The sequence below is a fragment of the Aptenodytes patagonicus genome, chromosome 18 (genome assembly GCF_965638725.1).
Source record: "Aptenodytes patagonicus chromosome 18, bAptPat1.pri.cur, whole genome shotgun sequence".
Classification (NCBI taxonomy): domain Eukaryota; kingdom Metazoa; phylum Chordata; class Aves; order Sphenisciformes; family Spheniscidae; genus Aptenodytes; species Aptenodytes patagonicus.
This window is the reverse complement of record NC_134966.1, coordinates 766,034-792,602: the sequence shown is the minus strand read 5'-3', so window position 1 is coordinate 792,602 and position 26,569 is coordinate 766,034. Positions and strand designations below refer to the sequence as shown.

The 26,569-nt window shown below is 66.1% G+C and overlaps 2 protein-coding genes across 3 annotated transcripts; both read left to right on the top strand.

The window, feature by feature from the left end:
• Nucleotides 1–2,903: 2,903 nt before the first annotated feature.
• AJM1 (apical junction component 1 homolog) lies at nt 2,904–19,614 on the top strand. Of its 2 annotated transcripts, none has more exons than XM_076355559.1 (3): nt 2,904–2,950; nt 14,152–14,225; nt 16,161–19,614. In XM_076355559.1, exon 3 carries the CDS (start codon nt 16,224–16,226, stop codon nt 19,464–19,466), a length of 3,243 nt encoding a protein of 1,080 aa, XP_076211674.1. In that variant the 5' UTR covers nt 2,904–2,950; nt 14,152–14,225; nt 16,161–16,223; the 3' UTR covers nt 19,467–19,614. The 2 variants fall into 2 exon arrangements, with proteins under 2 accessions (XP_076211674.1, XP_076211673.1); XM_076355558.1 differs by lacking the exon at nt 2,904–2,950 and adding an exon at nt 10,498–10,530.
• Nucleotides 19,615–21,001: 1,387 nt separating this feature from the next.
• On the top strand, nt 21,002–22,607 carry PHPT1 (phosphohistidine phosphatase 1). The gene is made up of 3 exons (XM_076355126.1): nt 21,002–21,149; nt 21,560–21,684; nt 22,208–22,607. The coding sequence occupies exons 1-3, from the start codon at nt 21,002–21,004 to the stop codon at nt 22,298–22,300; spliced, it is 366 nt and encodes a 121-aa protein (XP_076211241.1). The 3' UTR covers nt 22,301–22,607.
• The last annotated feature ends 3,962 nt before the right edge of the window (nt 22,608–26,569 follow it).

Below are 26,569 nucleotides of genomic sequence, written 5' to 3'. Positions count from 1 at the left end.
GCACAAGGAGCTGAGACAAAAACAAGCAAAGATGAGTCATTGTGCTCCAAAATACTCCTTTAAAAGAGAAAAAGCAGATGCGAGAGCTCTCTTTACTTACGCTAGAGCCCCAGGAGGGTGTGTGGCATGTTTTGGCTTTGGCCTCAAGGCCAGAGAAATCCCACCCTGTGGGTGAAGCGGGAGCATGGAAGAGAATAGCAGCAAAAAGGCACTTTTTAGACTTAGACTTCTCCCTTTTTCAGGGAATACTGAACTGGTTAGGGCTACAGCATGAGGTATAATCCAGGGCCAGCAAGCATGAGTGAGGGGAGAAGGAAATAGACCTTGTCTGAGCTGGGCTCTCCCATGCCCAGTCTTTCGAATAAGCTAAATATAAAAAGTATGTGTACGTGCCTGTCATTATGGGGAAGCTTCTGCAGGATCACATCGATATAAATAGTTCCTGTGAGCATCTCTAGAGGTGCCAGTGTATTTGCTTTTGGGTTTATCAGTCATCCAAAAAAAAAAAAAAGAGCTTGAGGCTGAGGAGCTGCAATTTCTTGCAGTTAGCGCTGGCCAGAGCTGCATGCTGTACAAGGTCTCAGTTGGTTTAGAGCAGCAGGAGGGAGAAGTGCAAATTTATCACTGCATTTGTAGCCTGCCAGCTGGGCCTGGTTCCCAAGCGCAGCAAGGGGAGGCCTGTCCTCGGGGGCTGCTGCTGGAGGCACGCGCCTGAAAGCCATACTGCCCGCTTCCCTGCCTCCGCACTGGTTGAGATCCGCAGGGCCCCCGGCCACGGTACGGTTGCATCTTGACTTCCACTGTGCCAGCTTGAAGCCAGAGCATTCATGACAAGTCATGAGGGGTAACTCCGAGGTCCCCTGTTCCTACCCGCTGTGTCTTCCCAGCCGGGATCGCTCAGCTGCTGACCGAGCCTCTGCGGGGGGCAGTACAAGAGCTGCCTGACGAGCAGCCTCCGTTTGCTCGAGCATCAGGCCGGTCTGGCAGCCCTCCAGGAGGAGAGGAGACGAGGCATTTATCCTTCATCTGCAGGAGTCTCTGTGTCTGCTTTGTGGAAAGCATGTGTAGTATCCCGGCTGGGGTGGCCGGGGCTGTGCTGCTAACCCGAGACATGAATGGGAGCTGTGTGCCCAGCATTTATTTTGGGGAGCGTTCCTTGCTGTACCCGTCCCTGGAGTGGGATGATCCAGCGTGACGGTTAGCAGTTCCTGTCACTCTCTGCAACTGGTGGTGTGTGACTTGATGCAGCTGCTGCGACAAGATGTGGGTGAAGTCATACTCCGAGAGCAGACTGACATTTTGATCTCCGCAGGCTTCACAGCATGCTTTCTGTGCCGGCATCCCTGTGGCTCCCCGGCTGGGAGCCGATTTTAGCGAGAACTTCCAGTTCACCTGCACCTGAGTGGCCTGGAGCTGTCTGATTCCTCCATGCTTGTACATCCTCTCCCCGAGGATCCCTCCTGTGCAAAGGCAGCATGTTCACAGCATCTTTCTCCTGATGGCCCAAGTGTCCTTAACACAGGTGGCCATCCCTGCTTGCTAATGCTCTTGCTCATGTTAATCTGTGTTAATGGCTGTCACAAAACTCATCCCTGCAAGAGAATCAAGCTGCTTAGCACTGCTGCTGTGCCGTGTACCCCAGCGCTGCATGGCACAGCCTGTGCCAAAAGAACCACATCTCTTGACACCCAACCTATGGTTTCCTCCACCCCCTTGTCAAAATACTAGGTAGAAAAATAGCACAAGGACAGACTGACGGGTCCTTGCAGCTCCCACCACCCCCAAACCAGCTCAGTTTCCAGCACCCCTGCGGAAAGCTGTCCATCAGTCTTCTGCCTTGAGGCTTGGGAGCTGTCTGATAATTGCCATCCAGATTTATTCCTGGCCAATTTATGCTTATTTGTTCCTTTGCCAGCACTGCTTAAATACTGCTCCCCCCCTAGCCCCGTGTGGACAGGGCTCGTATCCCTGCTCTGCTTTTGTTCTGCTGGACAGGCTGTCCCCCGGCTGTGCTAGCAGCCGTCCTTGGCACCGGCTCCCCTTTGAGTTCATCTTTCTGTGGCCGTGCCAGTCCAGATGAGGTCATGCCAGGGCTGGTACTTAATGATTCCCATACAGTACATCTCCTGCTGCACCCTGTGATGGGGCTGGCCTTTTTCACAGCTGTATCCTGCTGGGGACTTGCAGCTAGCAGCTGGCTCACCAGTGCACCAGGTCTTCATCATTCCCCATGACTTATGACAAGGGCCACATGCAAGGAGTGCAATGATCCTGCCCTTGGAGAGATTCAGCTTCACCCTATTTCTGTTGCTCCTGTAAGGTCATAACAAGTTTTTCGCTGGCTTGCCAAGGCCCGGGGTGGGAATTTGCTTCCTTCCCTCCAGCAGTGAACATGAAAAGGTTATTAAAACTCGGGTTTTAGCAGGACACAAAATGAATGTGCGAACTTGTAGGTGCTCTTGGAGGAGGCCTGCCCTGCGAGCAGCCGCAGGCTCCCGGAGGTGCTGCGGGGCCAGACAAACACCCGGGCTGCAACAGGCCCCGGCGCAGGACGGGCCAGGCAGAGCTGAAGGGAGGGCAGCGAGCGGGCAGGTGGCTGGGCTGGGGGCAAGATGTCTAATGGGTGTGCTGCCTGCAACTTCCCTGCAGTCGAGGGTCCTGTGTCTTGGAGAGACCGTAGTGCTTCCCTGTCCTTCTGGGATGCTCCTGAGCTCGCAAATGAGCGATTCTGGGGAAGTCCCGCAGTAGGATGGGCTTAGGGACTGGTTCCCGTAACCTAGCAACAGTCTCAATCATGGCATAATATAATTGATCCAGTGTTGGCTCAGTCTGCTACTTAAAGATACCAGGGCAAGTGGTTGAGCCTTTTTAACTTGTGGGTTTGCCTCCAAAACAAGCCTTCAACATCTCGGGCATGTCACACGTGTTCCTGGCCCTAGGGCGGCTCATGGTGAGTATCCAGTCTTCGTCTTTCAACCACTTCGCAGGGAGGTTGCTGACCAAAGGGAAATAATCCCCTGGCACCTTCAGAGAGCCATCGTGGCTGAACCTGGTGGGTCCTGTAGGCTCAGGCAGACCTTGGTCAGGTGAGATGTGGCGTAGTCGGCTAAAGCTGTGGGTTCAGGCACGGAGCAGCCTGTGGGAAACCAGAGCACCATTACAGGTTAAAGCAGAAGGTCTTACCAGTATGCACGTGTGCTCTGCTTGGAGCTGTGTGGCGGGATACTGCTGTGGGGCAGCAACCCATAAAACTCCTAGTTATCTCCAAATTGTTGGCAGGCTCTGCCTTACGGCCAGAGCAAGGAGGGGAAGCAGTTGGTGTGGCTTTCCGTCACCACAGAGGAGATGAGGGGAGGAGGAGGAGGGGGGTGCTGTGTCTCCCGGTGGCAGGGGATACCTGAGAGATGCCGGTCAGGGGGCACCTGAGAGATGCCAGTCTCCCGTCTTCCGCATGCCTCTCCCTGCTCCAGAATAGCATGTGTCGGCATGGGGGAGCTCTGCCTGCGCCTGCGGTTTGGCCTGGGTGGCAGCTGCAGACGGAGACCATGCTGGCGTCTGCAGACTGGCTGTGGGAAAGAGCCAGCAGGCTGGGAAAAGAGCAGGCTTTTCCCCAGAGCTGGTAGGAGAAACACACCTTCTTGTGCCATTGGCAGGAAACGGCTCCGTGGAAGGGTATGAGGTGGTGGGCTCCTACCCTGGCCTCGCTGCCTCGAGCACTGCCCGGTGTTGGGAGTCATCAGCACAGCACCAAGGAGGTTGGTTTGTGCGTCACTGCAGGGGCTGACGGCTTCGGGGGATCCTGAGCGACTGGTGCTGGCATGTGGCGTTGCCTGGGCAGGCTGGAGTGATGCCTGGCAGCCCTGCCCAGCGCTGGTGCTGCCCGCTCTGCCTGGGCTGCTGAGGCACAGCTCCCACCGCACACTGGTGCTGCATCCCGCTGGCGGGGCAGCGCTGAGATCCCTCCTCGGGGGCACCATGGGGGGTGAGGGCACCCCAAGTGGGGTGTCTTCTTGCCTCTGGCACTGCTGTGGGTCAGCAGATGGATGCCCTGTGCTCAGGCTCAAGACTCGTTGCCTGCCAGCCTTTGGGGACCAACCCGTCATTTCCAAGGAGGCAGACGGGAATGTGGGGTTTATGACCCTCTTTACAGGCAGGGACTGTAAAGCCAGCAGCTGCTTTATAGACTTCACGCTCACCCTATTCTGCCACCAAAGCCACTGGGGGCTGCAGGGCAGGCTCCAGCTCCCTCCTGAGCCCCTGAAGTGGGCGGCAGGGCCTGGCTTCTCCCTTGTTTCAGAGCTAGGGGAAGGGAGGTGATGCGAGGGAAAGAGGAGGAGAGAAGCTGGAAGGAGGGGAGAGTCCCCCTGCACCCAGCTCGGGCATCACGCTGACGCCAGCCAGCTCGGCTGCTCCTCGCTTGGGGAAAATGAGAGCATCACCCCCAGACAGGAGCTGCGGGGTGCCCAGCGGGCAGCAGCGAGGGGCAAGCGAGCGGGCAGACAGGGAGGGCAGCAGCGAGCATCCCATCCCATCCCAGCTCTGCCTTGCTCCCAGCTGTGGGATCCCCACGTTGCCTTGGAAACAGGGGATTTCGCAGCAGCTTGCAGTGGTGCTGCCTGCGGTGGGGTGGCGGGGGGGGAGAGGTCTTCCCCTTGCCCACACCAGACACTGTCCTGCCCTGTCCTACCCTGTTCCCCCAGGCCTGCCTGTGCTGCTCCCCACTTCATCCCTTTCCCACAGGCAGGGGAGGGGGCGTAAAGGCTGCCAGCCCCCGGCTCGGGCCACCCCAAAGCCGCTCCGCTGGCCCCTGCAGTGGATGCTTTGTTCCCCGATGGGCTGCAGTGCACCGACCGCATTGGCTGCCCACGCGGTGAGGATGGCAACTGGGGAATGATGAGCCCGGGGCAAAGGGAAGATATCAAATATTAATCCCTGCTGTAAATTCAGCAGCGTCGGAGGGAGCAGGGCATTGCGCAGCATCCCCAACACCTTTCCAGTGCCATCCATGTTGCACATAGGTCCCCAGATGGGCTCTCCCCAGGGCCCCTGGGGGTACGGCAAGGCACTGGGTGCCCATCACCCCCATTTCCCATAGGGTGGCCATAGGTGGGTGCCACAGCCCCCCCCCATCCCATTTTGGGGTGCCCCACACCATTCCCCCAGTGCTGGAGCCCTCACCCTGGTAAACACTGTTTCGGTGGCTGCAGCACCCATGGGGGGTGACCCAGCAACACGCTGAGCCCGGGGGCTGGCAGCCACCCCCTGCCTGCCCGGCCTGGCCAGCCCCTGCTGCCTCCTCTTCCCGCAGCATCGCAGGCCATGGGCACGGCACAGATCCTGCATCGCCTCTCAATGCTCGGTATGGAAACCCAACCCCATCCATGGGGTCATGCGGATGTTTCTGCTGCATTTGGGAAGCCGAGCAAGACTCTGCACCTGCCTCACCGGAGCTGCTCACGCTCGACTCGAGTCGCGCCCCGGCCCCGTTTCTTGCTGAGCCGTCACCCCACGGGTGCAATCGCCCTGACGTCGGGCTCCGTCTCGTGGGTGGCCCCGAGGATAGGCTGGCGGCTTGCCTGTGCCGCACTGTCGCTTCCCATCACAGTCCCTGTGCTGAGCTGCCCAGCCCGCGCAGGGGCTGCTCGCCTCCTTCTCGACTCGCTGCCATGCCGTCACGGCTGCCCGGCCCTTTGCCAATAAAACTGATGTGGGAACCTCCGTGCCGGGCAGCAGCAGGTGCTGAGCTGCCAGCAGGGATCTGCCACATCACACACCCACCGCCCCAGACAGCCCCAGGCACCCACGGGGCAGGATTAGCCTGCCCTGTCCCCTGGGCTTGCAAGGGCACCCCGTTGGAGGGCAGCTTGGCCCCCGTCTCCTCAGGCTGGGCATTTTCGGGACCTGCTGGCTGCTTGGCATCTGCCAGCCTGTTATGTCTTGCTGAGCGGGTCTCAGAGCGTGATCGGCACTGGCCTGGCTGCCCAATCCATCGGGATGAGCAAGCAGGTTTGCAGCTTCAGCACAAGGTGCATCCATCTGGGTGAGGATGCACCATCTCTTAATAATTAGCCCAGCACACATGGCAGAGGTGGACAACGTTTCCTTGTGTTTAACACCCTTCAAATTATTTTTCCCCAGTTGCTTTCTGAGCTTCTCTGAGGATTCAGCTCCTTTTGCTCCCTTGGAGTGGGCTGTGCTGGGTTCCCCTGACGCCACCACACCAGTGCCCCAGCCCCGCTGCCAGACTGGGGCTGGGGAAGTCCTGGGAAAACCCCTTTATTGGAGGCCTTCCCTCACTGCCCACCTCGTCCTGCTTGTAACCTGCTTTCCCGGTGAGGCTCTGGCCCTCCCAGCAGAGTGACACAGCATTTTGCAAATGCCCAGAAAGGTCTTTATAGCTTTGAAACTGCCCTGTACTGGCACGGTCAGAGCTGTCCTCCTCCACCCATGTCCACGTGGTCCCCACCAGCCTCCCCTGTTCCTTGCCATGTTGCTCTGGCTTGGCGAGTCCCCACTCCCAGCGTGACGTGAGGGCTGGGAGAGCCCTCGGCCCAGCAGGTTTGGGGACTGGCCTCTAAAGCTGTGCCCGGCCCCACCAGGGTCAGTGTCCCTGGGGCACACGGGGGACCCTGCTTTGGGTGGCCCCTTCCTGCTCTGAGCACAGAGGGGCACAGGGGGCTGGTGCTCAGGAGATTCGATACCCTGAGCCAGGTGGGTATCCCGAGCGAGCAGGGAGAGAGCAGGGCTTTGGGCCGGGCAGACGGCTGGTGAAACCGGCCAGCCCCGAAACCTTTGGGGTTTTTTCCATTTTCCTGCCACGTGGTGCCGGGGCTGGCTCTGCCAGCTCACCCCGCAGCTGCTCCCCGGCACCGGCGGGACATGCTGGTCAGAGGGAGGCACTGGTGACGATGTGCAGGAGAGCTGGGGACAGAGCGGAGCTCTTGGTGACCCTGGCACCAAGACCAGCAGGATGGCGGCGAGGAGGCACCCAGCTCCGCTGCAGCCACGGCGGGATGGGTGGCCTTCAAGGACAGGGGTGGTGGGTGGCCCACAGGCGCTGCCTGTCTGCATCATCCTCCAGCCCTGCGTTCCCAGCTTTCTGTGTGGTTCCAGTGGACTGGTCCTCGGGGAGGCCTGGCGATATTCCCCCCCCAGCCTCGCAGGCTGTATAGGAAAGATGTGAGCCCCCACATCTCCCCCAAGCTGAGGTCTGTCCTGCTTTGGGGCCAGCTGAGGGCCCAGCATCACTACGGCCCCCCAGTACAACCTGTGGGCATGTTGTTCTTCTGTGCCTCAGTTTCCCCCTTGGCCGGGGCATGGTAGAGCTGAGTCTGTCGCACGCAGACACGGTGACCGGGGCCACACTGCGTATGGCGACAGGGAGATGCACAAACCAAGCCCTCAGCCCCAGCCTGTGCTGCCCACCCCCATCCTCCCTGGCAGAGCCAGGGCACACCGCAGCACCACACGTGCCGGCAGTCGATGAATGGTTAGTGTGAACAGCTACGGCTACTGTCACCTGCACAGCACGGGGGGGGCCTCTCCCCAGCTGCCATCAGCAGGGACCCGGGCAGGAGCGTGCTGCTGGTGGGGAAACTGAGTCACGGGGCTGCAGTGCACGGTTTGGTTCCGCTCCCCATTGGACTTGGGGGGGGACCCAGCACCGAGCAGGCAGAAACCCTGGCAGAGGAGGGGGTTTGTCCCTGCACTGGCCCAGCCTGGCTGCTCCTGGCCCTGCCAGTGAGCCACAGCAGGGCAGCCGGGCCATGCACCCCGGACACGGGGCCAGAAGCTGCTCCTGCCCAGGGACAGGCGCCGGGCTGGTGTTTTCCTTGCAGGGCTGTGGGAACGAGCCCTGGCTTGTGACGTCCCTCTGGCCGCTCGCATGTCCCCCACCAGCAGGACAGGGGCCCCCAGCAGCTCGGCCAGGGACAAGCCTGGACCTGCACAACCATGGCGAGGACCCAACACCACCATCCTCTGCGCAGGGGTAGGGGACAGTCCCGTCCCTCCCCACAGAGCCCTGCTGCTCACACGGGGCTACTGCTGGGGGCTGTGCCAAGGGGGTCCCCTCCAGCCAAAGGGCTGCCACCCCCACAGACAACAGACATGAGGCCGGGGGGCAGTCCCCCACTCCTGCCCAAGGCTCCCTCCTCCTCCTCCTCCTGTGGGATCTTTCCCTTCTTCTCTCCCCCAGGCTGTCCCTGGCCAGAGGAGGAGGAGGAGGAGGAGGAGGAGGAGGAGGAGGAGGAGGAGGAGGAGGAGGAAGAGGAGGAGGAGGAGGAGATGTCCACAGCCCCAGTGACCTCAGCACATGCCATGGCACTGCCATCTCCAGTGGTGTGGAGACGTGCCCATGGTGCAGTCGGATCCCTCAGCACTTTCCAGCCTAAAATGGGGGGAGCAGATGGTCCCACCACCCCTCACCACGGGGTTCGGGGGACACGGTCCAACCCACTCATCCCCTGCCCTCAGGCAGCCGAGGTCCCGTGGCCGCCCCGAATTGCAGAGCTCTGGATGGGTGACCTCGATCTATGCAGGTGTCACCCAGGGCCACAGCTGCAGGGACAGAGGGTGGCACCGCGGGGGAAGCCCTCGGGGCAGGCATCTCTCTGCCCACCTGGCAGCAGCATCCTCCATGCTGGGACTCCATGCATTCCCATAGGATTTGGGCTTCTGCATCATTTGGGTGACTGCACCCATGGGGGATGCTGAGCCCTGGCACCCCCCTGGGCAGCGAGCTGGCCTGACCCGTGCTCCCGTGTGCATCAGCGATCACGGCATGAGCCTCGCCGGTGCTCAGCTCCAGCGCGGGGCTGACTGGCATGGGGCCGGCTGGCACAGGGCCGGCAGCAGGCGGGGAGCAGATGGAGTGGCACAGTGGGGGCCGTGGGGGCCGCGGGGGCAGGAAGCTGGGGGCAGCAGGAGCGGCCGAACCGGCAGCCCGAGCACTGCATCCTGCAGGGAGGAAAATGGAAGCGCTGGGGGGGGGTATGGCAGGGTCCAGCTGAGCGTGGCCCCAGGGCCCCCGGGGGGGCCGCTTGGCCCCATCTGTGCAGCAGGGACGAGTGGACCCTGCCCCCCAGCTCTCCCCGCCCAGCTGTTGCACCCCGCTCATCTGTGCAACGAGTTCCTGGGGCTCAGCCCGGTCCCAGGCAGGGCACGTGCTGCTGGCCCCAGTAGGCTCAGCTGTGCCCACAGCATCCCTGGGAGCACAGGGGGCATTTTGGGGCAAAATGCATCAGCCCGGGCTGCATTCCTGCAGGAGTCACGGCAACACCAGTGTGCTGCAGACCCCGTGCTCACCCCGGTGCTCCTCTGCCTGGTGCAGACACAGGAGACCGTGGAAGGATGCTCCCGGTGCCACAGCGGAGGGAGGGAAGGGTCTTGGCTATGGAGGATTTTGAAATCAAGCAAATCCTGGTACGCACTTGCCGTGCAGAGACATGCGGGGGGCGGCAGACCTCAGCTCTGGACTCAGAGCCGCATGAGCTCCCAGCGGGTCCGCAGTGCCAAGGCCCCTTGCTGGGGCACTCACGGGTGCTGGGACCCTCGGGCTGCACCAGTGGTGCCTTCGGGGCTGTGGGCAGCAGAGGCTGGCTCAAGGAGGTGGGAGATGGGGAAACTGAGGCAGAGCTCCGGCATTGGGGCCGCTGTGTGCCAAGAGCCGTCGGACGCCGCCTTTGCCCATCTCGGCACGTTGCCCGTTGCATCGCTGAGCATCCCCCCACAAGGCTCCAGCCGCCACAGGCAGAGACAGCCCCAGCGCCTCTGGGAAAACGAGGCCACTCCACGGAGAAGCTTATCAGGGGATTTCGCTGCCCGGTTGGCCACGGCCGGGCAGGGCCGCGGTGATGTGCCAAGGTCAGGTGGGACGTGGTGCCACCAGGGATGGGCCCAGAGGGCTGCTGGCACTGGGGGGCTGCCGGCACGAGGGCAGGCGCCTGCAAGGGCATGACTCCCCGTGGTGGGCTCATGGCGCACGACGTGGGGCTGAACCCCCCGGCACCTCTCCGGGAGATGCCGGTGCCTCGTCCGGGGGCACCGGGGGGTCCCGCGGGTGCCCACACCCGGGGTGCGGGGGGACGCCCCCGAGGGATGGCACCGGGAGAGGGGCATGGGGGCGCCGAAGATCCCCCAGACCCTGCCCGGGGGGTCCGGCAGTGGGCGGGCGATGCTGCCGGGGGGGCGGGGATGGGGGCCGGGGCCGAGCGGAGTTGGACCGGGGACCGGGGACCGGTGATGGGGACCGGGGCCGGGGGCGGCGCCGGTGGGTGGCTCCCGGTCCCGGCCCCGGCCGGTAACTCCGCCTGCCGTATTTATGGGAAAACAAGCGGCGGCGGAGCCGGGCGGCCGCGGCGGAGCGTCGGGCCGAGCCGTGCCGTGCCGTGCCGTGCCGTGCCGTACCGTGCCGGATCGGGCGGAGCCGGGCCGGGCCATGGACACCGGGGCGGCGGCAGCCCGAGCCTAGCGCGGCGGCGGCGGCGGGGATGCGGCGGGGGGGCCGCCGGGGCGGCGGGCGCGGAGCAGGTAAGGGGGGCCCGGGCAGGGGCTGGGGCCTGTCGTACTCCCGGGGAACGCCGACCGGGCCATCCCCCCCGCGACCCTCCCGGACCATCGCATCACATCACATGCCCCCATGCCCCCCCGAGCCCCCACCTCATCCCCCCCGTGTTCCAGAGCCCCATCCCCCCGACACCCTCCCGGGCCATCCCATCCCATCCCCCCATGCTCCCCCCATTCCTCTCCATCCCACCCCCCCATGCCCCATATCCCCGTCCCCATCCCATCCCCCTGTGCCCTCCCCATCCCATCCCTCCAGGCCCCCCGGGGCCATCCTCATCCCGCGCCCCCGGGCCGAGTCATCCCAACCCATCGCACCCCATGTCCCCGTGTCCCCCATCCTCATCCCCATCCTCATCCCATCTCTTCCCCGTCCCATCCCGCCGCAGTGCCCGGGCCGGGCCATCTCGCACCGCTTCCCGGCGATGCCGGCCCCGGGGCGGGCTCGGCGCCCTGCGCGGCCCAGCGGGCCCGGTGCCGCCCGGTGCCGGTGCGCAGCGCGGGGGGTGTCCGGGGCCACCGCCCTGGGGTCTGCGGGGCGCGGCGGCGGCAGCGCCCGGGACAGCCCCGCTCCCACCGGCCGCCTCCCCGGGGGCCACCCCACGCAGCCCCCACCCGGCCTTGCCCGTTTGCGGGTGCCCCTCCTGGGTGGGGTGCCGGGGCCTGGCCAGCAGAGAGGGGGGCCGGGGGGAGCCGGGGGCTGGCTGGGGTCGGGGCGTCCCTTGCTGCTCCTGGGGTGCTGCTCACCCCTCACCTGGATGCCAGCACCAGGGGTACCCTCCTGGGCTGGGGCTGGGGGTGCTGCTCCCCCCAGCAGGATGAGCCCCTCCAGGGGTGCAGGCAGGGCAGGGGGTGCTGGGGCACCCAGGGGGGCTGTGGCAGTGTGGGCCTGTGTGCAGGAAGCCTGGGGGGCTCAGGACAGGGGCTGGGGGGGATGTGGGGGGTGCCGGGGGCACACAGGCTGGGAGGCATGGGCAGGGGCACAGGGCTGTGTGGATCAGGGCTTCGTGGGTCAGGGCAGGGGGGGCACAGGGGGTGTGTGGAGGAGCAATGCTGTAGGGGCACAGGGCACTGTGTGTGTTGGGGGGTGCCCTGGGGGTGGCACAGAGGGGGAAGTGTCTATTTGCCACATACACAGGGCAGGGGCCGGGGGGCAGTGGGTTCCCTCACTGCGGGCTGTGCCGTGTGCCAGCTCCCTGTGCGGGCAGTGCCCGGGCAGCGTGTGCACAGGCAGTGTCGGCCGTCAGCGCCCTCCCGGCGCGCACACAGAGCGCACAGGCCTGTGCGCAGCGGGGCTGTGGGCTGGCAGTGCCCACGGCGCAGCGTGCGCAGGCACTGCACCCGCGGCAGTGCGCTGGCGGTACCTCCAGCGTCGTCTGCATGAGCACGGTGGTCGCAGTGCACGCAAGATGCTGCCCTGGCCGTGTTTCCAGATGCAGGCGCGGCCAGCACACTCGGAGCAGTGGGGCTGCACGCAGAGGCAGTGAGCTCAGCGCAGCGCGTGCTGGCAGTGTGCTCGGGTGCACTGCATGTGTAGGCAGTGTGCTAGCAGCGTACCCGGTGCAGTGCGCCCAGGCAGCATGCCTGCAGGCAGCACACTGCCTGGCTGCTCAGTGGGATGTGTGCAGGCAGCGTGCGGGGCAAGGTGTGCAGAAATGCCCAGGCAGCGTGCGGGCAGCATGCATGGGGCAGTGCACTGGCAGTGTGCTCAGTGCAGCGTGTGCAGGCAGCACCCTTGCTGTGGGCATGGGGCAGGCAGCAAGCTGGCGGTGCCTTGGCAGTGCTCCGTGCAGCATGGGCAGGCTGTGGGGCAGCACACTGGCAGGGCGGTGTGTGCAGGCAGCTTGGGGCAATGCACAGGCAGCGTGGGGACAGCAGGCTGCCAGTGCGTGGGGCAGTGCCCCGGCAGCGTGCTTGGTGCAGCGTGCAGGCGATGTGAGGGCAGTGCACAGGCAGTGTGAGGGCAGCGTGCAGGCAGTGGGGGCAGGCTGAGGGGCAGCACCCTGGTACTGCTCAGTGCAGTGTGGGCAGCGTGTGGGCAGCGCCCTGGCAGTGTGCTTGGTGCAGTGTGTGCAGGCAGCGTGGGGGCAGGCTGTGGGCAGTGTCCTGGCAGAGCACTCAGTGCAGAGCAGGCAGGCAGCACCCTCGCTGTGGGCATGGGGCAGGCAGTGGGTGGGCAGCGCACAGGCAGGGTGCGGCAGTGCCCGGGCAGTACAGTGTGCACTGGCAGGGCACTGCGCAGCCCCACTGCACAGACTGCACATGCAGGCAGCGGACTGGACACAGTTCCTGGCAGCCTCCCGCGGGCCCCTCTGGCAGACGGGGGTAGCTCCCGGCCCCCAGCACTCTCATGCTGCTCCCATGGGCTGGAGCTGCCAGAGGCTGGGTGCTCACATGCGGCATGGCGGGAGCAGCGTGCCGGGCGGCATGGGGTGCCGGGCTGGGAGCGAGGGCAGCCCCCGGCTGTAGGCAGGGCCCCACGGGCAGCGGCAGGTGCAGGGCTGGGTGCTGAGTGGGGCAGAGCTGCGTGGGTGGCACCGGGCTCTGCAGCGGTGCCAGGCTGAGCCGTGGGGTGGTCCTGTGGGCTGGCACGGGGGGTCCCACCGGTTGCCCCTCGGCAACACCGCTGGTATGCTGGAGGGGAGCTGCTGTGCCGGGGACAGGCTGGGCAGAGGTGTCCGTGTGTCCTGCTCAACAACGGGGGCATGGGGGGCTCTGTGACAAACCACCTGGGTCTTCCCTGGGGTGAGGATGTGGGCATGGGGCTGGCTGTGTCCCCAGGGGCCGTGTGACCCCGGGGGGTGGCTCCCGTGCAGGGAGCTCGGTGGGCATCAGCAGCCCTGAAAGCACTGGCAGCCACTGTCAGCATCCCCAGGGTGACACAGCCTGGAGACCGGTGCAGGGAGATCGGTGCCCACCGAGAGCGGGCAGGGCTGGGGGTGAAGCAGGGCACCTGGTGCCCACCAGCCAGGGGGGAGGAGAGCAGAGGGGATGCGAAATCCTCTCCCTGCAGAGGGGACTCAGTGTCGGGGACACGGGGAGCGCAGCAGTACCAGCAGTGTTGGTGGGGCTGTCCCAGCTCTGCCCCCCCGATGGGCAGAGGATGCCCACGGCTTTGCGGGCGCTCTGCCCTCCCTGGGGTGCCGCAAAGTCCTGGCTCCCCCTGGCCCCCCGCAGAGCCGCCGCCCCGGCAGCTTCCCCACACACCCACACTGTCCTCGCAGAGGAGGAATAATTCGGAGAAACCATGGCAACCCCGGGCAGTGCTGGGGATGCCAGCACCTCGCTGTCCCCAGGTTCCCCCGCCACCACGGCCTCACATGGCTCTGCAGGTGGCGGGGCGCTGCCAGGGTGGGTGGAGGGACGTGCCAGTGCCCATGGGATGTGGTGCCCACGTCCCCAGGGCACAGGGATGCACACAGTAGCCTCGCTGGGCTACAGTTCAGTTTGGCTCAGCAGGGCTGCAGCTGCAGAGGGTCTCTCAGGGCGCTCAGTGTCCCCCCCAAGGTGCCCCATGGTCCCAGCAGCCGCCCCCCTGCCACAGCCGGGGGTTTCCCAGGACCCTCATGTGCCTCTTTTATTTTGCAGTGCTGGGATGGAGCCGTGGTGGGGCTCTCGGCCAGCTCAGCCCACCCATCCCGTCCCTGCTGTTGCCGGACCAGGTAAGACCCTGGGCCGCAGTTCCCTGCCCGCCAGCTGCCCTGACGCCACAGGGATGGGCTTCCTAACGCCACTGTCGGCATCGCTGTGGCATGGGGTGCTGCCCTCCTGGATGCGGCCCGGCTCCCAAGCGTTGTAATGCAGCGGGGCTGATACTGAGCCACCACTATGGGTGCAAACCTGCCCCCCCCAGCCACGGAGGCACCGGGATCCCCCTTTCCTCCTGGCATCAAGCTCTCCCCAGCCACTGGGCTCCACAGCCCCCCTGGGGACAGACATCCCCCAACCTTCTGGCTTCACCCCAGCTCCGGCATCCATGCCCCCCAGCTTCGGGGTGAGACAGGGCTTTATCCAGGTAATGAGGGGGAACCCAAGGCCCCCCCCCCCATCTCTGCATAGTCGATACTGCTTCTTGCCAAATAAAGTCTGTTCCTTTTCTCCCAGCAACACATTCCCTGTGGTCCTCTGCTGCTGTTTAAAGCCAAATGCCTTTTGCTGGCCTTTGCTGCGCACCTTTAGTGTTTCATGGAGCAGCCGGCACCCACCTGCGCTCCCGGGCCCCTTGGCCAGGTGGCCAAAACACAAGTCCTCATAGGATGTGATGAGTGTTAAAGCCGGCCAGGTATCCCTGCCGTGGGCAGAGCCGGTTGTACATCCACTCGATGCCGATGGCGGCCTGCAGCCAGCTCTTGATGGGCTGTCAGTGAAGATCAGTGCCACAACCCACCAGGTCCTGCTGGCAAACTGCCTTGTCTGCTCCCCCGGTCGCTCTGGGGGGGCTCGTGCTGATGTCCCCTCCTTGTCACACAGCTGTGTCACGCGTGTGGCCAGGGAGCCGTGCGGCTGGGGGCTCTGCCATCCCTGATCACCTGCGTAGCAGCATCCCAGGGCAGGTGGGATGCACAGCACTGGTGCACAGTGGGTGCCAGACCCCATGTCCCATGGGAGCCACAGCCACCATCCCGCTTGCTCTCCAGCCTGCGGCCCAGGCGGGAGAGGACAAAGGCGGCGGGTGCTGAGCCAGCACAGCCCCTCCGGCACGGGGTTATGGCAGAGGGACCCTGGGTCTGGTCTGCTCGGAGCCGCAGGAAGCAATGGAGGAGCCGCTGCTGTCACCTGGGGTTGGGGCACTGGCCATAGCACCCCTCTGCCAGCCCCTGGTGCTGCTCGTGCCAGTCTGGAGGAGACCCAGGGAGCGATGTGGCTGCAAGCAGCCGGGACTGTTGCCACCCCACAGAGGTGTTTGTGGGACACGGTGGGTGCAGCCACCATGGGGAGGGGGTATGGCTCCTGCCCTCCTGGAGCCCCAGAGCTGCATGGGCTTCCCAGCCACCACGGTGGGTGCTTGTGGTACCCATCCCTGGGTGATGCTCTTGCCTGCGCTGCCTGCGACACTGGCACTGGGTGCAGCGTGTGCTGGGACGTGGGCGCGCATGGTCCCAGGAGACCCTGCAGCCACTCGGATGCTCACACTGGGGGGCCAGGCACGCATTCCCCTTCCGCTACGTGGTGTTGTTCCGCCACCCTGGTGTTGAGTCTCTCCAGCCCCGTTCAGAGCTGCCATTTCCTGTGATGCTGCAAGAGGGTCCCCATGTCCTGCACCCCAGGAACAGGGCCATGGCGGTCGGTGGCCTCCTCTCCCCGCGGTGAGCTGGCACCCCTCCCTGGCTGCCCCGCGGCGCCCGGTGCACCTACAGGTGCCCTGCCATCCACTCCTGTCTTTGCACCCCGTAGTTGGTGCCTTTTTCCATCTTCTTCCCCCAGCTGGGACCTGACTATTAACAGCAGCAGTGGAGGCTGGGATGCCCCCGAACCCCCATTTCCGAAGAGGTGGCTGAAACCCCGCCCGAGCCGGGAGCTGTGGGGATTTACCCAGTGCCGTCATGGCTCTCCAAGGTCCCCGCCAGGATTTAGGCACCTCATCTGTTCTCTTGCAGGGCCGGCTGCCTTCCTCTGAGGCCGTCTGAAGGGGAGCTGGCAGGAGAAGAGTCACTTTTAAGATGACACGAACGGACCCACCTGACATCCTGGTGTCTACGGTGTACCAAGACATAAAGGTGGCCACCGCAGCCCCCGGGGATTCGATCGTCTGCCAGCCCCTGGCACGATGTGACGCCTCCATGTCCTCGTCCCTGCCCCACGAGCCGCAGCCTTTCAACAAGCGCCACTGCAGGAGCTTTGACTTCCTCGAGTCACTGGACGAGCAGCTGGGCACCCCCCCGGCCATGGAGCGCCCCTGCCCGCGCCCCGGAACCCCTGAGCCCGCCCCGGGGCCACCGGGCAGGCGGGTGCTGCCGAAGCCGGACCCTTACGCCAGCAGAGCCCCCCCACCAAGGAGCGAGCCGAAGCGACGTGCCCGCTCAAAGAGCGCGCCGCGGGTGAAGTCCACCTTCACCCCGGTGCCCATCGCCGTCTCGGCATCGCCGCCACCGGCCCGGCGCGGGCGGGAGGCGCTGCGGGTGGCGCGGGAGCCCTCCCGCCCTGAGCCCTCGCCACGCCGCGAGAGCCAGGTTCCCCTGCGGGCGCTGGCTAACGAGGTGCACCCCATCAAGCTGCAGCCACAGCGCAGCAGCGTCAGCCGCATCTCCCCACTCTGCCTGGGCAGCAACTGCTTCGAGGAGGGGCCGGGCACCAAGGTGGGGGCCAGCCCCCATGTCAAGTGCCGGGTGGACATCAAGCCAGACGAGGCGGTGCTGGTGCACGCGGCACGCAGCCTGCGGGCAGCCCAGAACCGGCAGGAACCGCCGCGCTGGCCCCGCGCGCCCGGGGCTGCCCGCAGTCTGGCGGTGCCAGGGAGCAGGCAGGCGTCCACGTCCCGCACGCCCACCCCCAGCGACTCCTACAGCGGGGACCCCCCCCTCCTGCCCTACCCCGGCGAGTACTATGAGGCGGACCCCCGGGCTCTGGCATACCAGACGGTGCCGGTGCCGGCCTCACGGGACTTCAGGGAGTACCCTGAGAGGGGCTGCATGACCTTCTCGGCCCCCGGCGTCCCTGCCAAGTTCTTCTATGCAGAGGAGCCGGCACGGTGCCCCAGCCCCGCCATGCCCCTCCGCAGCTCTGGCTACGCCAGCTACCCCTACCCCAGCCGCCATGGCATCCCCCAGCACTTTTATGCTGAGGACCCAGACAAAGCCGCTGTCCACACGGTGCCACCCCGGACGTTGTATGTGGAGGAGGCGCGGGGCTACCCAGTGCAGGAGGCGCCCGCCCGTGCCTTCTATGGGGACGAGCCCCGCTTTTACCCCCCCCGCGGCACCCCCGTCAAAACCCTCTATGCCGAGGATGCCCGGACGTACCCGGCCCTTGGTTCCTCTGCCCGGGTCTTCTACGCCGAGGACTACGGGAAGTACCGGGAGCGGGAGGTGCTGTCGCGGACGTGCCCCCCGCCCCGCCGTGCCCAGCCCTTGCACTTCAGCGACTGGTACTGCCCCGAGCGGGGTGCGCTGCCCTACCAGACCTTGCAGCTGTCACGCTTCACCCCGCAGCCGGCCGGGCGCGAGGCCATGCTCTCCTCCTGGCATGCCAGCTACGGCGTAACCCCCCCGCGGCTGGGCCGGGAGAGCCAGCACTACTCCAAATCCTGGGATAACATCCTGGCGCCGGCGGCGCGCAGGGAGGAGGTCCTGCAGCGCGGGCGCAGCTACGAGAACCTGCTCGCCCAGGAGCAGCACCGTGCCTTATCCCCAGAGGAGCGCCGGCAGCCGGTGGTGATCAACCTGTCGAGCTCACCCAAGCGCTACGCTGCCCTGTCCCTCTCAGAGAGCTCCATCCTCGAGAGGGTGCACGCTGACGGTGGCCGCGGCCCCCTGGGCCGCTCCTGGTACGTTACACCGGAGATCACCATCACCGACAACGACATCCGCGCCGACGGGCTGGGCAGGAGCGAGAGGCGCTCGGCCAGCTGGGACATGCTGGACGCGGGGCGGGAGCGCGGTCCCTATGCTGTGCCCTGCGCCCCACAGCCCGTCCCCAGGGAGAGTGGCTCGGGGCGCCAGCGCAGCCTGGAGCAGCTGGACGAGCTTATCACTGACCTCGTCATCGACTACAAGCCGGCGCCAGGCCACCACGCTGGGGACAGGGACAGCCTCGCCGAGCAGCTAAAGCAGCTCCTGAGCAGCAGCGCCCCGGGGCCCCCCCGGCGGGGCGAGGGCAGGAGGGTCGCCCCCGGCGTGCCCGAGGGACCCCGACCCACGAAGGAGCAGCCGGGTCCCAGCTCCCGTGCCAGCGCCCCGCGCCCCCCGCCCGCCCCGCTGTCCGTCGGCCCCTTCGAGAAGTCGCCGGAGAACTGCTCGCCCGACCTGAGCGCGGAGGAGGATGACATGATGATGTGCTCCAACGCCAAGTGCCGGCGGACGGAGACCATGTTCAACGCCTGCCTCTACTTCAAGTCGTGCCACAGCTGCTACACCTACTACTGCTCCCGGCACTGCCGCCGCGAGGACTGGGACACGCACAAGGAGAGCTGCGTCTACGGGCGCGTGGGCAGCGTCTGCCGCCACGTTCTGCAGTTCTGCCGGGAGAACGCTGAGGTGCACAAGGCCTTCTCGCGCATTGCCAAGGTGGGCTACCTCTCCCGTGGCCGTGGCGTCCTCTTCCTGGGCTTCCCCAACGCCGGCTCGGCCGAGAACTTCCTCCAGTTTGGGCTGGAGAGCCTGCTGATGTCCCCCACCTACCTGTCCCTGCGGGAGCTGGAGAGCTACTCGGACAACCTCGGGGAATATGCCCGGGAGCTGCGGGAGACGGGCAACCAGTATGACCCTGACGAATGTTTCCTCCTGAATGTAACCGTGGCTGTCACCCAAAAAGTGCCGGAGAGGCCGTCGCCGAAGACGCAGGTGCCGACGGTCAGGAAATATGCCAAGGTGGCCTTAGCCTCCTCCAGCCCCGAGAAGAAGATCCTGAAGAAGGAGCGGGACATGGAGACGTTGATCCTGACGCCGCCGCCCGGCACAGCGGACATTGACAAGGAGGGGGAGGAGGGCCGCAAGGCGCGGGAGGTCTGCTTCATCAACATCCAGCGGGAGCTGCGCATCCGCGGCGTCTTCCTGCGGCACGAGTTCCCCGCCGTCTACGAGCAGCTCTGCGACTTCGTGGAGAGCAACAAGCGCTTCACCCCCACCACCATCTACCCCATCGACAAGAGGACGGGCAAACAGTTCATGTGCATGATCATGGCAGCCTCCGAGCCCCGCACCCTCGACTGGGTGGCCAGCCCCAACCTCCTGGACGACATCATGTGAACGTGGGGCGGGGACACCCCCCGGGGGTGGGGACCCCCCCGGCAACCCCGGGTCACCCCCCTTTGTAGATAGGCGTTGCCCCGTCAGCACGGTGGGACGGGGACCCTCTCAATGCGGCGCCGAGGGGAGGAGGCTGCAATGGGCTGCAGGTGGATGGTGTTGGCTGGGGGGGGGGGGGGCCGCAGCCAAAGCGGTGGGGGGCCAGGCTGGCGGAGGCCACGGGGTGACGGGAGCAGGGGCTGAGGTGTGCCGCGGGGCACAGGTGGCCAGCGTCCTGGCAAGACCCTGCAGAGCCCTCTCGGGGTGAGCGGCGCTTGGCCAGGGCGGGGGCACCCCAGGCACCCCCCGGCCTCTGCCCACCGGACGGCCCGGCTGCCTGCACACCCAGAGCCCCCCCACGCCTGCCCACGTACCCTGCCTGTGCCCGGGGCCCTGCCCAGCCCTCCCAGGCCGTGCCCCCCAGCACCTGGGGTCCTGTGGAGCATCGCGGCGCTGCTGAGGCTGTACCAAGTCCGTGGGTGCTGCTGGCAGCCCTACAGGGTCCGCAGCAGGGACCCTGTACGGTTCGCGGGTGGGAGCCGGGTTGCACAAGGTCTCTGTTCCTACAGCGTCTGTGTGTCCCGAGCATGTTACCGTGTGATCTTTAGGTGCAGCGGGGACCCTGTAAGGGTGGCTGTGAGGCACCCTTGGGTGCTTTCCGGGACCCCGTAAGGTCTCTGGGTACAGGGTACGGTCCCTGCACGTGGGGTGGGGGCTGGGGGGGGTCCCTGGGTGTTGACACGGGTGCAGGGCCGCGCCCAGCACCGGGCGCCGAGCCAGGCCTGGCCCGGGGGAGGGCGGTGGGCAGCCACGGTGCCACCAGCGAGCCCGGCCACGTTTCCAGGGGCTCGGGGTGAAGGATCCGCGTGGGGCTGGCACGGCGTGGCGGGGAGGGGGGGGCGTCTAGCCGCGGCAGAGGGGCAGCGGGGGGACCCGCCCGGCCGGCGGTGAGGGGTGCTGGGGGCCAGGGAGCGACCGCGGCAGGAGCCTGGCTTCGGGGCCGCCCGAGGGGGCGTCAGGGAAGCGGGGCGGGGGGGGGGGGGGGGGAGCGGGCGGAGCCGGGGCAAAGGCAAAGGCTGGCACCGCGCCGGCTCCCCGCCACACCCCGGCTCACCCGGGGCCGCCTCACGGCCCTGCCCAGCCCCGGGCGCACGCAGCACCGGCCGCCCTGCCTGTACCCCGCGTGCTGCCGCCAGCCCGCCCGCAGGCAGGGCGTCCCGCGGCCCAGCTCCCCGGCCAGGCCCCTCTCCCCGCCGCCGCTTCCACCATCGGCGGGCCTCGGCGCCCCGGTGCGAGGCCGCGGGAGAGGATCCCGCTGCCCCCAGCAGCCCCCGGGGGCTCCCCGGGGAGGCCCGGCCCGGCCCGGCCCGGCGCTGCCTGCGGGGACCGCCCCGGGCGGGGCTCCGCCCCCCCGGCTGGGGGCGGGGCCGGGCGTCCGCGGGCGCTGGTTGGCCGTTGGGGCGGAAGGGGCGTGGCGCGGCGGCGGGGCGGGCGCGATGGCGGCGGCGGCGGAGGCGCTCTCGCGGGTGGCGGACGTGGAGATCGACGGCAGCGGCGTGTTCAAGTACGTGCTGGTGCGCGTGCGCGCGGCCGGCGGGCCCGGGAAGGACGTCGTGCGCGGCCACGGCTGGGCCGAGTACCACGGTGAGGGGCGCGGGGCGCCGGCACCGCCGGCCGGGCTCGGGGGGGGGGGCCGGGCCGGGACACGCGGGGGGGGGGGGGTGTTCCCGGGGGTGTCCCGGTGGGGCGTCCCGGTGGGGCGTCGGGATCCCCGGTGGGGCTGCGCCTGGGGCTCCATCCCGCCCACCTGTGGGCCCGGGGCTACCGAGGGAAGCGGCCGAGGCTGCCCCACGCCGCGGCCCCCTCCACGGGCGGCGGCCGGGCCCGGGAGCTGGCGAGGGGCCGCGCCGGGGGGGGGCCCCCACCGTGGGCGGCGGCTCAGGCGGCGGGTCCCCGTGCTCGCCCACGGGGGATCCCCGTGCCCGCCCTCCCCCCCCTCCGTCCACCCGCCCTCCCCACGCGCGCCCCCGCCCCACGGCTCCCTCCCCCCGCAGCCGACCTCTACGAGCGGACGGCGCAGGAGCTGGCGCAGCAGGGCCTGGGCTGCGAGTGCCTGGGGGGCGGCCGCCTCTCCCACCGCCCCGAGGAGAGGAAGATCCACGTCTACGGGTACTCGGTGGTAAGCGAGGCGCCGCGGGTGCGGCAGGGTGGGGGGGACCCACCCGTGGACGCGGCTTCTCCCTCCCGATGGCGGCACAAGTGCCCGTGCCGGTCCTGCTGCTCGTGGCCGAACCGGCACCGCATCCCTTTGGGAGCGGAAGGGCCGAGCCGGAGAGCAGCGGCGCTGCCAGGGCAGACTTGGGGGTGCCCGTGTCCCCTTGGTGTCCCTCTGTGTGCCCCGAGGAGGGTATTGGTGATACCGGTGCCGGTTTTCCCAGCTCCGGGGTGGCACTGTCCCCCTCCCTGGCTGCCGTTGCCGTCTGGCAGCTGGAGCCAGGCTGAGTGGCCCGCAGTCTGAGCCGCTGCCACGGAGGGATTGGAGCCAATGGGTCTTTCACGGACAGGGGCTCAGCAGCGTCTTCCTCTGCCGGGGGCTGCTGCCGGAGTCTCTGGTTGCGGTGAGCCGCCCCAGGGGTTTGCTGAACTCTCCTGTGGGTGGTAACCACCTTGGCTCTACTTCAGGACCCTCTCTCCTCTGCCAGGGCTTTGGGCGAGCGGACCACTCCGTGACTACGGAGAAGCTGAAAGCCGAGTATCCGGACTACGAGATCACCTGGGCAGATGAAGGCTACTGACTTGCTCTGGCTGGGCAGCAGCATCGGCGCCAGCCTGGAGCTGGTGCGGCCGGATCCGGCGTCAGGGCGGTGGCAGCAGGCTCCCCGTGCTCAGCAGCACTCCGGACTCTCCTGGTTTTTCTTTGTGTTGAACTTGCCCATTCTCCACCGTCACTGGACTTCCCACATGCCATGGGTGCTCTTCACCTCCCCGGCACAGCGTGGCAAAGCCTTGGTGAAGCTGGTGGGCGCTCTGCCCCGGCCTCCCCAGTGGCAAGGGGGTTTGTCCCACGTGTGTATGTGAGAATTAAACACGTTGGGGAGCGCAGCTGCTTGCGTGGTCACGCATTCATGGCTCCCCTGGGTCTGGGTTGTACCCCCTTACAGTGGGAATGATGCCCCCTGGGTTTCCAGCCCCTTGTGGGGGGCCTGACCCCGGAGCTGGCAGGGTCTGGGGTGGGGACAGCAGAAGGTGTGTCAGGATTTGCCTTGGGAAGGGCTGAGGCAGATGAGGAGAAAGCGATGGGTCCCCGTGCCTGGTGGAGGGAAGGGCAGGGTGGTCCCATGGGAAGGACCGTCCTCATCTCCTGCTGGGGGGGAGCCGAGCTGCCTGGGTTTGGAAGAACATGCCCGTTCCCAGCCTGGCAGGTGGTCGCACCTTGAGGTAGAGCATCCTCCTTGACTTCAGCCCTCCGGACGGCCAGGACTGGCTCCCGCCCCTCAGTATTTCCCAGGGGGACTCTCCGCTTGCGCTTCCAGTGAGGAGCAGGGTGGGGAGACTGGGAAAAGCTGCTGGAACCTTCAGTGGCAGGAGAGCCGGAGGGAGACGTGCAGGTCAGGTTGGCCAGGTGGATTGCTCGATCGCCATTCCATACGATGTTGGGGCTGGAGGAACCTCGCCTCCCCTGGTCCCAGGCCTGTTTCACTTGTCGGGCTGCGACCCTGCGTGCTCCCGGCTCCTGCCTGGCCACTTTGCCAGCTGCTGCCTCCCTGCCTTCCCTTCTTGCTGTCAGGGATGCAGGCTACCTAAACAGGAGGCGGTTCCTCTGTGCCCAGAGCAGTGCAGGGTTAGCACGACCTGCTAAAGCTCGGCCCCTGTGCCTGGTGTCCTGCCCCAAACTCAAAAGGTAGACCGTGATGGGTGGGGATGAGCTTCGTGGGCCAGGCTGGGGGTGCAGGGCCCACTGCCCGGCTGGTGGCTCGGGGCTGGAGCCGTGTCTCCTGCGGAAGATGGTGCCTAAAGCCACCTCCAGCCTTGCAAGCTGGTGGAGGGGGAAGAAAGCTGAGGGCTAAGCCCAGGTACCCTAAACATGCATGAGGTTGCACTAGGCCTCTAGAAAAATAGCTCTGCTGTGCCTAGACCTTACCTCCTGCAAGGTGTTGACCATCTCCCCCATGCCGGGGTGAATGTCACGCAACAGTCGTGCGTGCGTGGGGTCTCATTCCCTAACACTAGTGGCTGTTAAGTGTCAGACCCTGGGCGGGTGGGGGCCGAGTGCCTTGCATTGGTCACATGGAGGAGCACAGCTTCCCTTTGAGCCACCAAATCGCAGAGCTTGAAGGCACCTTGGAGATGGTCTAGTCTGGCCCCCTGCCCCACTGGGGCCAGCTCCGGCAGGTTGCTCAGGGCTGTGACCAGGTGGGTTTTGGGCATCTCCACGGATGGAGACCCCACAGCAGCCTGGGCAACCTGCTCTGGTTTTGACGACCCTCACAGGAAAAAAGTTTTTTCTTAATCTTAAGCGGTGTTTCATGTTCTTGCTTTGTTCTTCTTGTCTCTCGGCCCTTCATGGGGCACTTGCTGCTCAGAAGAGGCTGGCTCCTTCCCTCTGCTCCCTCCCGTCAGGTCTTTATACACATGGGTGACATCCCCCTGTGCCTTCTCTTCTCCAGACTGAGCAGCTCCAGCGCTCTCAGCCTGTCCTCGTGGGAAGTCCGGTCCTTTCATCATCATCACAGCCCCGAGCTGGATCTGCTCCTGTATGCCCACGTCTCTCTCGTACTGGGGGCCCAGGATCCCACTGTGTCTCCCCAGTGCAGAGGGAAGGGATCAGAGGGGATCAGACCTGCTGGAGATGCTCTGCCTGTGGCACCCAGCAGGCTGGTGGCTCCTTTGCCGGAGGCCACAGCGCTGGCTTGTGGTCAGCTTGGTGCCTGCCAGGTTTCCAGGCAGCCGGGGAAGGGCCTGCAGGCACTGCCGGCTCCAGGGTGCCCAGGCTGGGAGGGCGCAGGGTTGCTGGCATCTGCCTGTTCCGGCTCACGCTGGGGGAAGGAGCTGAACCCTGCATTTTACTGCACCTGATGCAATCGCGCTGCAATCTGCTGTCCAAGGCCATCGGCTAGGAGGGGAGAAACCTCTGCGCTCAGCCTTCAGCAATGGGGGGCCCTCTCTGGGCGCAGGGGCTGCCGGCAGCAGAGGCAGGAGAGCTCCCCTGGGGCAGTGCCAGCCCCCATGAGCCCTGGCAGCAGCTCCCCCTGCCCAGGTGGGGAAACTGAGGCGGGGACACTGGTTGCTATCACCAGGCCGCTCTGGTAGTGCTGTGTGGGGGCTCTGGCTGCCGAGCCATTCTCTTTCCAGGCTGAACAGCCCTTCCTGGGCCTCTGCTGGGGTTGTTCTCCCCCAGGACTGACCTGGTTGTGGCCCTAGAGCCATGCCCCTTTGCCCTGTGGCAGTCGTGAGCTGGGTGCTGAGATGCTCCTGCCAGATGGAGCGGTGCAGGCAGGGGTGAGGGCTGGCTCCTGCTGATGGCACCTCTGGGTCCCCAGGGCCAGGGGCTGCCTGCTGGGGTTGGGGAAGAGGGTACAGGCTGGGGAGAGGCAGCCGTGAGCCCGGAGAAGGAGCTCTGCAGGCAGCCTGCCAGGCTCTGCGCTGGCCTGGGCATCCTCCCAAGGCGGCTGCCGCACAGACCGCACGTGGCAGTGGGAGCACAGGGCTGCCAGGCTGCTCAGCCTGGACCGGGCAGGCTGAGACACCCCTCCTGCCTGCCATCGGTGTGTCCCTGGGACTGGGCTGTGCTAGAGCCCCAGCTTTTGGCAAAACCAGCTCAGCTGGGTGCTGGGACAGGCTGCTCCTCCTGCGTGTCCTCCTGCCTGTCCCAAGTCTCCAGACAGCCAGAGTTTTGTTCTGAATTCAAAGCCCCAACATTTTTATGGCTAAACACCCCCAGTCCTAAGGATCCCTGCCTGTTGCGGCTCGCCATTGCCCGGGTACATCATGACCCATTTATACCTTTCCTGCCTTGGGGGTTACTCCTTGCACCCACTTTCCACTGCCCTCCAGCACAGCTGCCCTCCCTGACCAGGGTACACCCTGCTGCCAGCGCACGCCCTGTGCCCAAACCTGTGCCTTGCACCCAAGAAGGCTGTGCCGTGCACCCAAAGGCTCTCTCACTGCTCCTTATGCTCGGGGACTGTTTCTCCCTGTGGTTAGACATGATACAGCCCAGGCAGCTGGCACGGCATGGCCCTCACACCCCTGGCAGAGGTGCCAGCTTCTCCCCCAGGGCTGGCAGCATCGCTGGCTCGGCAAGAAGAAGTGGCCTTTTTTCTCGCTGAGCTGATGTGTGCCACTGGACCGCGTGAGGTGGCCCCGTCCCAGTCAGAGCAGCACCCAGCATCTTGGCATGGTTGGAAAAGGGGGGCTGAAGAAGAGGGGTTCGGTGGGGAAAAGCAGCCGAAGGTCTCCTGCGGACACACAGCTGCCAGCTCGCCGCCTGTGATGCTGTGCCAGGCAGCAGGACCGTGGGTGGCCTGTCCCAGCCCGGCACACCGCCTCGCCATAAACCTCGCTGCCGGGGCTGGGAAACCGATAACGGCGGGGCTGAAGTCCAACACGAGGCAGGTCCCAGGGAGCAGATTCCAGCCCTGGGCTCGCAGCGTGGCCTCCCCTGCTGGCCCTGTGCCTCTCCCGGCTCCGTTTTACCGTCACCGCGGCCTGGAGGCCGAGATGGCCAGGCAGGCGGTGCTTGCCCTCCTGCTGCTGCTGGGTGAGCTCTCTGCCAACACAGGGGTCGCGCTGCAGGGAGGGAAGGGGCCGCGATGCTGGCTGCTCTGATCCGTCCCTCCCCGGCGTGGGGTCCCATGGGGGTTGCTGCTTCCCCCAGCTCAGGGGGGCTGTGCTGTTCCGGGGGGGGCTGGGGCAGATACAGCCCAGCAAAACCCTCCTCTGGGCTCCGTTGGCAAAGGTCAGACTGTGATTCCCCTGGGCAAGCAAGCGCCAGAGCCACCAGCGCCGGGCTGGATATCACCAACGGCTTTGCTCAGCGTGGGGAGGAAAATGCCCAGATTTTC